Here is a 13,808-nt window from a genome sequence, read left to right on the forward strand (position 1 = left end):
TGGAGGACAATAGCCATGGATTTGATAAATTATCAAGTGAATTTGAAGCAAACTTTTGATACTTGTATAGTGCAGAGGGGGAAAAATGAGAGAGACATGACTTCTGATGTTGTTGTTCAGCATTTACACTTCAAAGGTTTTTTCTAACCATACATTTTGTGTGCCATTAAACCCCTTGTAAAAATACAAAATTATGCAAGTGAGGCTGCTGTGGCTCAGAGGGTACATTGGTAGTTTCAGAAGGTTTCATAACCAGCTTCCTAATCGAGTCCTTGGGCAAAATATTGAGCATTGCCCCCTGTGTGTTCCTCCCTTGTAAGTCACTTAAGAAAGGGTCAACCTACTCATTTGAAGGCCTGTTTGTAGCTTAAATCTATTAATACATTAAGTATCTGACCAAACTGCCTTATGAGATGAATCCACAAAACAATCTATTTTACTTAACATATCAAAAAGAGTCAAGTTCTTAGAAACTGAATAATAACATAAAGGAGAATGTCTAATAAAATACTGAAGGACAGCCACGTTCTGTCTCTCGCCTTTGTTATGTAAAACCATTTCTCTGTGCTCATATTGTCGGTGCTCTTCACACAAAAGCACTAAATAATTTCACAATATAATATCAGACACAACCCTCAGCTGCTCCCTTCTATTACTTTATTCACATATTTCGCTTCACTGGAGGTCTGCGTTTATTTCTCAGAGGAATCAAAGTTCATATATCTCTTAATTACCATTGCTTGTTAGGCAGTCCGAGCTAAATGAAGGGCCAATTCATTTCCTCTCCAGGCAAGCAGGGTAATTCTTTACCGATAGCCTTTCAAAATGATGCAAAGTAAGCGTATTGAGGAGAAGAAAGAAGCTGGAATGATTATTGAAACAAGGGAGCAGGAATAAAAGGTCAAGTGTTGAGATGGAATGGCAGTGAATGAGGAGAATTGAGAGCTTCACAGGTTATTTGTGTCCTGATGAGATCTTTGTTTTTGAATATGTGAGAAGGTACGCTTTAATGAATGTCCAGGACATGAGCATCAAATATAAAACAGAAAAAAGGGAGCGTAAACCCTCAGATGCTGGTGTGGATTACTTTGACAACCCCCATTAAAAGGATTATTTTGTGTGTATTGGTGTGTGTTTATGTGTGTGTGTTTGAACCAACAGAGCCACTGATGTAACAGTCAGTTTAATCCCTCAGTGTAAATTTCAGAAAATGAGCAGCAAAATACCGAAATGAGAGCTCACAACAACAGACAAGCAGCACAAACAATCTGTTGCACCAACACAAAAAAATCCCAAACACAAAGTCACAAAAGGACAGATATTTGTTCACTCTGCTCTCCCATCTATCTGCCTCCCTTTCCTGGTATCACTGTCTGTCTGTCTGTCACTTTCTCCTATACTCTCTAATTCCAAGCACTTTTCCCATTGGAGTGCTGTAAGAGGATAAGACCATTCCCTGGGAGAGCAATAAGAGGATGAATATGTGTGTAGGTGTGTATTTCTATTTCCCCCCATGCCTAAGTATGTGTGTGTGTGTGCATATGCATGTCATTTTGAAGGTGCTGCATGTCGGTCAGTCAATGTGTAACGGAACGTGTTTTTAACAGATTTGTGTACTTCTGTCTGTATGTATGTGAGAGAGTGTAAATTTGTCAACAATATGTGGGTTATGGGTGTGTTGAGGTATGTGTGTGAGCGTGTAAATCTACATGCCTAGAGCTCCGCCCTACATACAGAAGACCTCTTAATTCCCTGCCCAGGGACACCGAGTTAGACACCCCTATGTTTTCTTCTGTTCTTGAATCTCTGTGTTTTTCCTCTTTCTGACTGCAGAGTGATCACTTGCTGTTATTAATCAGACTGTCTCCATGCAGCGATAGAGGAAAAAAAGGATAAAAGTGGATGTACAACACTGGAATGGCAAGACTGACCTGATTTGGGGCACATATTTGAAGTAGCCCCTAATATGTTGATACACTCAAAAGTATGGAAGCAGAATGAGTCATCACCACAATTTGATCGACTTATTGCACCTAAACTGGACATTTAATTCAAATTATCTATGGGTTCTTTTGTAGCAACACTTTTCCAATGTTGCTTTTGTACTATTTGAGTTTAATTTAGTTGCTAAATCAAAACACTTCCTACTTGTGACACACAACTGGTGCAAGGTCAGAGCAGCATTAAACCTACAAAAAGCTCCAGATATAGAATGATGTAATCCTATTTCAGGGGACCCGGCAACATACTGACAATAACTCACCGCTTAAATTCTGCCACAGGCTCTGAGATAGAATGAAAGAGGAAATTAACTTTTACTGCAGCACCAATACCAATACCACCAATAAGACAAGAGTTGGGATGACAGGCAATGAAATGTTCGTGGCACATAGCAGACAGGCATCGCAGTAGTGATTTGATCATCATGCCTGCCTGCTGCGTCAGATTAAATACTTCCATTGGTTTATAAAGTTTGATGTCTACTTTATTTCTTATTCATTATCCACCCCTACATATAAAACAAAGAAAGCACAGATAACAGCTCTAATTAAGTTTGTATTGTTTTAGCCTTGTTCTCGTTTGTGTTTAGTTCATTAAATTCATTTAAAGCCATTTTGAGCAGGGATTAGTATCAGAACCAGTCTGATTATATCTAAGTTAAAACTAAATCAGGTCATATTTGCTTATATCCTTTTTAACTCTGTTCTGTTGTGCCCACCAATAAAAGTAAGTATTGTTTCAGCATTCTCGATAGCTGCGCTCTACATTACAAGACTCGGATGATTCATTTTGTTTTTAACACCTGTTGGAAAATTGCAGAATAGTTTCATTATATTGAATATATTTCCTGACATACTGCCCAGACCTACTCTAAATCATTATTGGGAAATGGGCATTAAAATGACATATTTTAATGCCCATTTCCATTAGGGTGGTTATTTCATTACATGTTGTCACTTGGATATTCATGAAAGATAGATTCCCTAAAATAGTCGAAAAATATGCTTTTTGGTTTATTTAGTCATTCTTAATTGACCAACTGATCCTAAGTGAGAGTGTGGTTGTTTTGTTAATCCATGGTGATTTAAGATCAAATTTGCAACACATTTATCGACAGTACAATATGTCCTCTTAAAGAGAGAAACCAGACAAAGAACAAAAAAAATAAATCAAAGGCAAGAGGAGAGACAAGCAAAATGTTAAAAAGCCGAGAGCAGTAGAAAAGGGGGAGGAAACAGAGGCGTCAAAGGAAAAGACAGGTAGTGACAGACACAGAATGGTAGGGAAAAAACATTGAATTTTATATTTTATATTGGGTAGTTTCAGTTCAACAGCTTTTTGATTTGCCGTCTTAGAAGAGTTCACCCAAACTGACAATGGAAAATGAAAGTCAAGGTCAAAATGTGAAGACATACATCTCGCTAGAGAGTTCTTTGATACATGTTTGACACTTCTGACACTAAGGAACAGAGAGATCCAAGTCACTTTAGTGAATTCCTTCCTATATCAAATTTAAGAGAAAGGGGCATCGAAAGGTGCAACAAGGGAGGACATAAACCAATGCTACATCCCCCAAAAACACAAAAGTCAAGCAACGTGCAGACAAGAAACTTAACAGTTTGAACTGTAATCTGGTTTAATTCAAACACAGTGTTGTTTGCAGTGATGTTAGTTTGTCTGAAAGGGCTCTTACAGCACTCCCCCACCCTTTTTAATTTGTAAATGAGTGGAAGGAAACTGGAGACCACTGTGAGATGGTATCACACCAGTTCCAGCCCATTAGTACCAAGTTGCCATCACCATATCATATTTAGTCCAACCAAAGATCATGGATCGGACTAGGCCCATCTCTGGCTTAGTTTCAATCTATATTACAAACCTGTATAATTTTCTGATGCAATCACATTGCCAAACTCTGTCCACAAAATGTGTCAACGTAGATCATGACAGATGGAAAGTCATAAAACCATACCGTGTTTCTGATTCTTCATGCTATATAAATCATCTTCATCGTGATCTCATGCTTTAACACTCAGTCACAAAAATCACAAACTAACAATTTAAAAACAAAAACTACTACGCATGTGGCAGATTGACATTGATAACTCATTACCCAAAGGAATGGGGAATCTTTTTTCCTTGTTAATGTGGGATAGCTTACTGACTAGACTTCCAATTAGCTTAGCATTCTTTGTTGCAACAGTATTAAGTATATACCTGATGCACTAGGCTGAGAGAAGCACAATGTACCGTTGCTACATTTAAACAGCTAACTTCCATTTTAGCAAGTATCAAAAATAGGATTTAACAGTATCAAGAACATACAGAATGTGTGTATTCAGTAAGCCATAGAACAGCTATAGACCGATGGTGTAACCTTTACGCTTGAAAGGGCACCATAGAAAGATCGCTCACTCGCGCAGTCACACACACAGCAGCAGACATGCAGAGAGCACCATATTTGTATAAAGTAAATTGTACAACCTGTGAGACAATATATTCTGATCAACTGATAACCACACATGTGCACATGCACATAAAAGATAACTTTTGCTTGATCTTCACCCTCCTTTTTAACCGCCCATCATCCCTAACATATTCCTCAGTGTTTAGATTACAAGCAGCCTTTCACAACAAGGAATTAATATGAAAAGAAACAACAGGATTAATTTCAATCATTTCACCAATTAAATTATACGAAACGGCTCTTGTTTTAATCAAGAGTAAGTGAACATGTTCCTAGAAAACAGTACACGGCTCTGCATTAGCTCATAGACAGAAAAAGACCCTGCTTGTGCATGTACATGTATGTGTGTATCAACACCTGTGTGAGACATCAAAAATGCATCAGTGATGTGTAAATTACACTCCTACTGTGAGCGATTTATTTTTCATTTCAGAAAAGAGACCTTTCACTACCATAATGTTACATAAAGATTTACACATACTGCTCTTTGCTCTGCCCATAACTGCTAATCTCTTCACTTTCCAGCCCAGCCCCCCCTTCTTTCTCACTCCTTTTTGAATCCCTCCTTCATTCCTCGCTCTGTTTCCCTGCTCTCTCGTCACAGTGTCTTTGATCTCATCTCAATACCACACAGGTGTATAACACAGCAAAAATCCATTTTAAAGACAGACTACTTTGAGATGTTGTGAGTGACTCTGATTAAAGTGCAGTCTTACGATACAGCTGTGCATAAACTGGGACACTGGTGGGGTTTGACCTCAAACAAACAATCAGCTGAAGTTCTCTGTTCTATCTCACACTCATGCAGTCTAACAAAACGTAGCAGGAAAGAGGAGCACATTGGAGAGAAATGGTGAGATAAAAAGCTTCAGATTGTTAGTGAAAAACAATTGGTTAAATAAGACAAGGAAAGACTAAAAAGAATTGTATGAAGAAAGACAAAGACAAGATGTGTCAAATAATATCAGAATATCATGACAAACTACCTCATTTAGCAACAGAAAACATGCCAAACAGTGCAGATTTACCCACACAGTCTCAAATTTATACACATCGAGCACCCACGCATGCAAATAGCCATTCACATGAACACATGCGCATGCGCCACATCGCCCCTGCTGTTATGCTGGAATCATCCAAATACGGTAGGGGAAATTTCCATGGCAACAGCAGATAGAAGGGGTGCAGACTTGTGCGGGATGATCTCCAGAGAGAATCAGCTTGACTTCTGATTCAAACTATTCTGTTCCAATTCATTCAACCGTATAGTCATTCTTTCAGCAAAAGCAGAATACCTGCCTCTTATGGAAATACACACAATCCAGGTTTGGTTGCATGTTAGCTACCATGGTAATCCACTGCTTGAACTGAAAGCTGGGAAGCAAATTTTGAATCAAATAGTTTTAACCCATGTACAATTTTAGCCAATTAGTTTTTCTTTCCTTAACGAATTAGGTCTCACCATGTGTAAATGTGCAAATGTGTAAATCTATGCGCAGAAGACAGTGTTATAAAAATGTGGTGCAAAGCTGCTGCACGTGTACATTTAATAGCCAACCATAAAATACAGTGATATTGCAGTGTGGTCACCACACAATAAGTCACTGCTCTTAACGCCAACTGCTCTGCAACTCGTGTATAGTTAAAAGATACAGAAAAAAGGAAATATAACATTTTAGTGGTGCTAAGAAGAATTGTGTTAAGAATTGATAATCTTTATCGACATTTCACTAAACAGAGGATCTTCTGCATGAAACCAAACAAAGGAGAATTTCTTTAAAAGCTAATGACTCGACAAACGTGTGTGTACGTATATAGCGAGAGTGGTATCAATGTGTCCCATGTGGCAAAAGATATTTATCTCAGTCCAGCTACTCATTAATGTCTGTAGCCCTCTGGAACCACAAGGAATTATAGGACTTAAATAATCAATAAATTGAGGCAGAAAGGTCTGCCTGTGTGGTTACGTTGTTGAACGTGTGTGTATGTGTGCGTGACATAGTTTTCTGGGGATGTGGTAGTTAGCTCGAGGACCAGATGTGGGTATTTAGGATCATTTCTAAGAGGAGAGAAACACACAAATCAGAAACACACTGAAACTGTGTGATTTGATTTATAACGTGTGGGAATGAGGTAACCTTTATGTACAACAAAAAAACTCACCTGAGCAGTTCTTTAAAAGTGCATAGGCACTGCAGTATTTTATTTCAACATTACAATATCGCCGACAGTGCAGGTACACTTTTATGCAGGAGGAAAACTGAGAAGCAGCACAGTCATAAGCTGTTTATTTGAGACATCTCCCTTAGGTTCTTCACCTGAGAGCAAAAATGTCAGACAAATGTTAAACACAGCTGGACGTTTACCCAGCCAGCTGCCCAGAATTAGGTCTGGAAAATATGTACCCATGTACCCAAATGTACCCACAACGGAATACAGCAGGGAACTGTCGTAAGAATTCACATGCTTTAAAAGTTTTTTTGCTAGCCTGTATGTTGCGACAGCAGTTATTTAGAAAGAAGAACTTGGGAGTGGGCTGGCAAAAGGGATCGTGATACATTTCCGAAAGACTTCCTTGTTTTGCAAAAAAATATTTTCTACCTGCTTACCTTGCCTTTTTGGAAATTAGTTGACGCAAATACGGGGTTACTTTTGATGTATTGAACATTTCAATCACACTTCTAATCACATGAGTAAGCATTTGAACAGGCAACCATTTCTGCTTGTGCCTTTTTTCTTTAAGATGTGTTTGCAGTTGGTGAAATGTCTACAACAGATTACTTATTATGCACTCTGAGCAGCGCAATGAAGCAATATCAGACAATCTCACTTTGAATATACAATAAGTGGGTTTGTACGGTGTCACTGAAAGGGTTTTAAGTATGTTCCTGAAAAAAACAAATTCATCAAGATCCCAATTTCATTTGAACAACAGACGAAAAAGGAGAGGGCAGTGAATCTTTAGGCCAGGATATATTAGAGGTAATAACATAACACATCGGCATGCTCATTGTAAAGTCTTGTTTGGTATGTGGCACATATGTCTTTTTAAAAAGTAAGAAAAAATGTTAGGGTCCAGAGATCTTAAGGCATTTCATAACTATCTTCCCCGGAAACTGAATAATCTGCTTTATCATCATCTGTATGCTCCTCTGGTAACGTAATTATCCTGGTGTTAAATGAGTGTCTGCCCAACTCAGTTAATCTGAAGTTGCTTCCACAGACCCCCTGTGAGCAAGGCACCCACCCATGACGGTCTCCAATTTGTAACTGCAGTCCGTTTATGATGAAGACGCTAACGAAGGATGATATTCAATTAACAGAGACGGAGGACTTACTGCAAAAACTATCTACTTTAGCAAACTATTAACAACTTTCTTCAGCAACTAAAATGCATAATGGTGAGAGATTCAGTATCTAAAAGCCAGTTTGCTTCATAGAAAAAACATTTCAAAGTGAGAAAAATAATATGAATTTATGACTGTGTTCAAGATGGTTTTATATGATGTCAGGAAACTGTGGTTGATCAAAGAAGTTGATCTGATATTGACATCAAGTTGTCATTAAGCATTTCTGGATGACCTCATGAGGAAAGTAAAGTTTAACAAAGTATTTTACAGAGGCAGTTCAAATGAAAGTGCCTCCAGGCTCAGCTTTCTCGCTAGACTCCATCTCGCTAACCCTCTGGCTATGCGTTAGTACATATGTGTTCTATACAGGCAACTATGGGCAGGTTTTAGGAGTGGGATTAGTAGTGACTCCAAAAGATTTTAGCAGAGATGATGCTATGGCATCTCGTGTATCAGAACCAGAGGGTATTTCTCTTAAAAAAAAAAGGGCACTGAAGGCTTTTCCTGGTGGAAGGTTGTTTCGCTTTTCTCCACATGGGTATTTGTCAAAGTTTGATTTCTCCAACTTACTCCTCTGAACTGACATGATTGGTTGAAGTTTGCTTGTGATAAATATAGAGATACGGTTCACCCAATAACCAAATAAATATTTTTTCTTGTTTTTTTTGGTTCAAACCAATGGTTCAAACCATCCGGCTTGTCTAATGTCTAACTAATTAATTATCTTAGTAGTTTATCATATTGTTTTACCAGTTTTGGACTGTCACTGCTAATCTTTTTAATCATCCTCTTACAGTCCATCAAATTTATGACAAACCCAGTCATTAAATTAAGTGACGACAGTACATTTGTCTTCATTTTATGATCTTTCTCATTCAACCCTTTTTTCTACTGGCAAAACAGACAAACAAGAGATTTAGTGTGATTTGAGACTTTACCTCATTGCCCGAAGGACGATGATGATGATGGTGATGTGGATGATGATGAGTTAGATGAGTGAGACGACTAGACAAAATATGCTTGCTACGATGATTTAATTACACAGCACTGATCACTGGGGGAGAAGTAGAGCAGAATTGAAAATAATTATATTTTTGGCATTTCAATGGTAATCATATCATATTGTCTCAAGTCTACATAAATTCTGTTTTCTTCAAGGTAGGTTAGCAGGCAAAGGTGCTGAAATTATTATTCATCTTATGTTAATTACTCAGTTGGCATGACGACTCAAACTCAAGAGGCTTTGTTACAGCTTTCATGCACATGCTCAGATGTAAAACAACAAAAATCCTTTTAGGAGCTTCGTTTTAAAAGGAAAGTAATTGTAATGGAATTAACCATAATCTAAAATCACAGACTTTGTTTTTTTTTGTTTTATTTTGGGCAATTCATAAACAGCAACAATGTCTTGTCTGCAATGTCGGGGTGAGCTGCTCTGTGCAAGAGAAAAACATGTTTGTAAAATTTGAATATTATTATTTTTTAAGGTGCCTACAGTTTATGGTCAACATCCTTCTTAATCATTAACAGCAGTGATTGATGTCATTAACAAATCAATCTGCTTAGTACTTTATCAAATACGTTTGAGATATTTTCTTGGTCAAAACATTGTAAAGCCAAGATCTGTCAACACAACAGAGATTCACTGACCTGCCGATGAGGAGGAACTCTCCCACCAGTCCCTGACGTCTCATAGCCATGAGGATATTACGGACAGTCATACCTTCACAGAAACATGCCACCACTCTGGCCTTGGGCAGGTGTGCCCTCAGTCTCTCCAGCAGTCGATCAAAGCTGTGTTCTCCAGCATTGCTCCAGATTTTGCCTGGGGGGAAAACATGTCAGACAAACACAAGCCTGTGACCCTCGTGTCGATTCCAGATCACCGTTTCTTCATCTGAGGAGTTAACTTTGAGCCTTTTTTTGTAGTTTAATTTAAATGCAGTGGCGACCACCAGGCATAAATATGGTCCTACAGTGAGACCATCATCAGAAGATATGCTTTCTTATGTAGTGCATGTTTACTGCAGTTAACATAAAATTATGCTCAACACCTTTCTATCGCTGTTGACAACATTTGGTGTAAGAAGGAGTAAAAGGACAAAAATAATAATAATGCTCTTCTGTATGCAAAAGGAACACTCTGAAGTGGGTGTAAAAATGCTGAGAGTCATACTTGAATCAACACTGAACTGTACAACAACGACAGTAACTTTTTCCCTACTGAAAAAAAATCTGTAATGATTAAGATTGATGTTGAATTTTCTGTGCTTATGTTGACCTGTTGTCTCTTACCAGAGTGGGCGATACAGATGCCCTCCTTGGCCGCCATGTCCTTGAACGCTCCCATCCCACTTTCACCATAGTTGCCTGGAAAACCACAGAAAGTACAGAAGGGTTGCAGAACTGGCTCACTTTTTGTGCTGAGGTTACTTAAATAACAACTGTAAAGGTGAAGTATGTGGATGGGTGTATGTAAGGAGACAGGGTCACAGAGATATAGAAAGAGATACGATTCTCCTTTGTGGGGAAAAATATGTGAAGGACCTGATGCTCTCTCAAAAACAGGCCCATTAGGCCCAAAACTGCATTCATTTGGCTGTTCCTGTACTCCACATACCAGCTCAAATATATGTCAGAGAAAGCGTCTCCCCACTGTGGCACCCCTTTCTTTGCCAGAGAAAGTGGGTGACCTGGAATTTATGCTAATGAAGGGTTGTGCATATTGGCAAAGAATATGACAGGATTCCCCTCTGTAATTTTTCGTTCTTTCTTCTTCTTTGCGTCTTCCCTCTTCCATGTTGATTGAAGAAAATACAAAAGAAGTCTCCTTTTTTGTGCTTTTTCTTTTCATCTCTGATGACTTTATTGTGTGCAACTACCTACAAAGTGCATTCTAATTTGGTATCATTGATCCCTACGCTCTACATAAATAAGATGACGAAAAAAAGACAGCTTTAAGGAGACAAAGAAGACAGACGGTGATAAAAGAGCGGAGACAAGGAAACGAAGGAAAGAGATGGAAAATTATTCAGGGAAAGAAGAGCTTACAGCGAGAAACAGGGAAAGGGGAGGAAGGAAGACGAGGTCCCATAATCCCAGACCAACGCATGTGTAGTCAGTCCAGTGATGAGGGTGGTGGAGTGAAGTGTAAAGTCCTGTAATTAGTGTCTCAGTGAGAAGAGTGAGAGACAGATGGTACAGACTATCCCTCCCGTGCGCACTTTGAGGCACACACACATGCACACATATGCATTCATACTGGTACCATTATAAAAAAAAAGTCTGTAAACCTTGTAACCTGCTGGACTCTGCAGGGATTTTCATGTGAGAATCATTTCTCTTTTCGTTGGTAAATCTGCCTCGGGCCTCTCGTTTTTTTCTCAAATACAAATGCATTCTCCCTTCAACTCAACAATACAAGTTTACACTAAATAAACTTAATAGTTTATTCTAAATACATATCGTCTTTTGTTCATAAAAGGATATTCCATTTATGTTTCCGTTTATATGTTAAGGAACGTAGATCGATTAATGATTCATGCCCAGATTACATCCCCTTACGCCGCTGCCGTGTTTCTCCTCATCCTTCAACACACTTGTATCCTTTAAAAAACAGACAAACCCCAAAAGTGTTGTCTTCTTTTTACCCACAGCCATGCTGTTCTGCACCGACTCTGCTGGAGTCTCGAATATACGTCGTAGAGCAACAGTGTGCGACGCAAGATTTAAAAGATTTACACACTGCAACAAAGAACAAAGCTCAATGCAGTTGTTGCTTACTTTAAATATGATCTTATTTGGGCATAACACAAGGTCCAAATAAGGTCATATTGTTCTAAATCTGCTAAGAGCTATATGGGGGAGTGGGGTGAGCCGGAGCCTACCCCAGCTGCCATCGGAAGAGAGGTGGGGTATACCCTGGACAGGTTGCTGATCCATCACAGGGCCACCACACTTATTACTAACCAAACAGACACGTTTTTCAGTGCTAACTACCACACCACCATTCACCCTGCTGGTTTCTGTTCACTTTACTCACTTTCTATTACCTCAGCCATACCTTATATCTACTTATTTGATCTTATTGTCTGTGCGGACTCTGTCACTCTTTTGAATCCATTTGTTTGATTTCTCATCAAAGGGCAAAATTATCACATTTCGAAACAAATTGCCTCATACACAGGACATTTAACTCATTCACACATGTGCTACTTTGTTTTATCACCTTCCACAGAAAAAAACAACCGAGATCACACATTCACAGTTTCTTTCAGACATAGTTCTTCCCTCACTGTCGTCTGGCTGTTCCTTTACCCTAAAAAGCAGATATTCTTTCATTCCTAAATCAAATCTATTGTTCTAAGGAGTGCACATATCTCTGCTTGTCTGGTGGAAATGGGGTTAAAACACAAAGTAGAGAAGGATACACTGTAGTTTCAATTCGAAATTTCTGCCTCGCCTGAAAGTTTTAAAAACAGGAATGAAAATTGCATGAATCCCTCCCCACTTCCATTGTGTCATTCGTCCGGTAGGTTATAGCGGGACACTGCAACACACAATCAAATGCAAAGCTGCCCTCTGTGAAATTCCCACTCTTCCACATGTCACCACTCTCCTTTTCTATCATGCTTTGTCACTTTGTCTGCAGCAGCAATACAGGTACTGAAATTTAGATACATAGCCAGCAGACATCTTTTTGCCCCTCATTTCATTCCCTCTACTTCCTCTCAACCACCTGGCATCCTTCTCAGTCTCAGCATTCTTTGGTCTAAACATTTGCATCTTTCTCCTCTTTCCCCTCTCTTTCTTCAGTTTCTGTTTCCACAGTCCCCTCTGTCACAGCATGAGCTGGAGGGAAAAAAACGCGTTGTTAAAATACATAAGGCCAGTCTTCTTTTCTTTTTGATCTCTTTCATACTCTAATATTTTCCCAGTACTCCAAAAATTCCACATAACATCTGTTGGAGAAAGCTTGACTTTCAGACAGACAAGTAGAGGTTCACAAATCTAATATCATATTTAATTGTCTGTGTCAATATATGTCGACAGTACTGAGAGATTAATGGGTATGTGTTACGCAAACATTCTCACTGGAGTGCAGAGTGGGCATCTGTGCATGGTGCAAGAGTTTCATTGCCCTAACTTGTGCACATGTGAAGATGTGGGTGCAATGTATGTCTGTGGTGGCTTTCAGGGGATCACCCCATTTACTGCTGCTAATCTCCGTGCTTATGTTTGTAGGACTGCCTAAAATTTTAACTTTAATTACTTTTTTTGTCATTTATTCTGTGATGTAAACTGTTGTATTGTGGTACAACAAGCTTTTGGTTAGGATGTAAATTTGTAATGTGCAAACTCCGAGCAAAAAAACTCCAGGCCCAGCGCAGAGATTCTGTGTCATCCTGTTTACACGTATGACAGGAACAAAGCCCATATATGGTACATGTTATTTTTTTAGGTGGGATGCAAGCACGTAGGAAAAGAAATAAGAATTTTAGTCAGTGTTCTTCAATAAGGGATTTAGAAAGTAAACAAGTCAGAAATAAACTTGAACCATTTATGAAAATCATGCAGGAACTTTGCTGCCTGGAATCAAACTGGATTTTTGCTTGACGCATGTGCCTTTGTCTGTTCAAACCGAGAGCTCAAATAAAAGCTCCAGTCAAAGCCTCAGTCAGTCTTCTGACTGCTGAACAACGCATTCATAGATTATTATTAACATTGTATTATTATTACATACCAATATAAAAATAATTTCACATGGTCACAATAACTGAAATGTAAATTAACTCCACCCCTGCTGATAATGTTGTTTGTAATTCTACCGTCAGTTACTAACTCAAGCAGCTAACTATAACTCTAAGTATCTACGGGATGTGAAAAAACATTTAAAACTTTCAGATCATTCTTATTATATCTGTATTATTTTATTTGCAATGAAATCAGCTCTATAATTAAAAAAAACAGTTGCAGCTTTGTTAGCAAAA

General features: G+C 38.6%; 1 protein-coding gene across 1 annotated transcript in view; it reads right to left on the reverse strand.

Annotated features, from left to right (window-relative positions):
- The window catches only part of grm5b (glutamate receptor, metabotropic 5b), a 65,235-nt gene that overhangs the window by 36,784 nt on the left and 14,643 nt on the right, over positions 1 to 13,808 (reverse strand). Inside the window, exons 5-6 of the mRNA XM_072392600.1 lie at positions 10,114 to 10,188; positions 9,469 to 9,643 (exon numbers count right to left, since the gene is read on the reverse strand). Of these exons, the coding sequence (XP_072248701.1) occupies positions 9,469 to 9,643; positions 10,114 to 10,188 (250 nt within the window). The remainder of the gene's footprint in view (positions 1 to 9,468; positions 9,644 to 10,113; positions 10,189 to 13,808) is intronic.

This window comes from Leuresthes tenuis, unplaced genomic scaffold (genome assembly GCF_036924035.1).
Source record: "Leuresthes tenuis unplaced genomic scaffold, fLeuTen1.0.hap1 SCAF_9, whole genome shotgun sequence".
Lineage (NCBI taxonomy): Eukaryota > Metazoa > Chordata > Actinopteri > Atheriniformes > Atherinopsidae > Leuresthes > Leuresthes tenuis.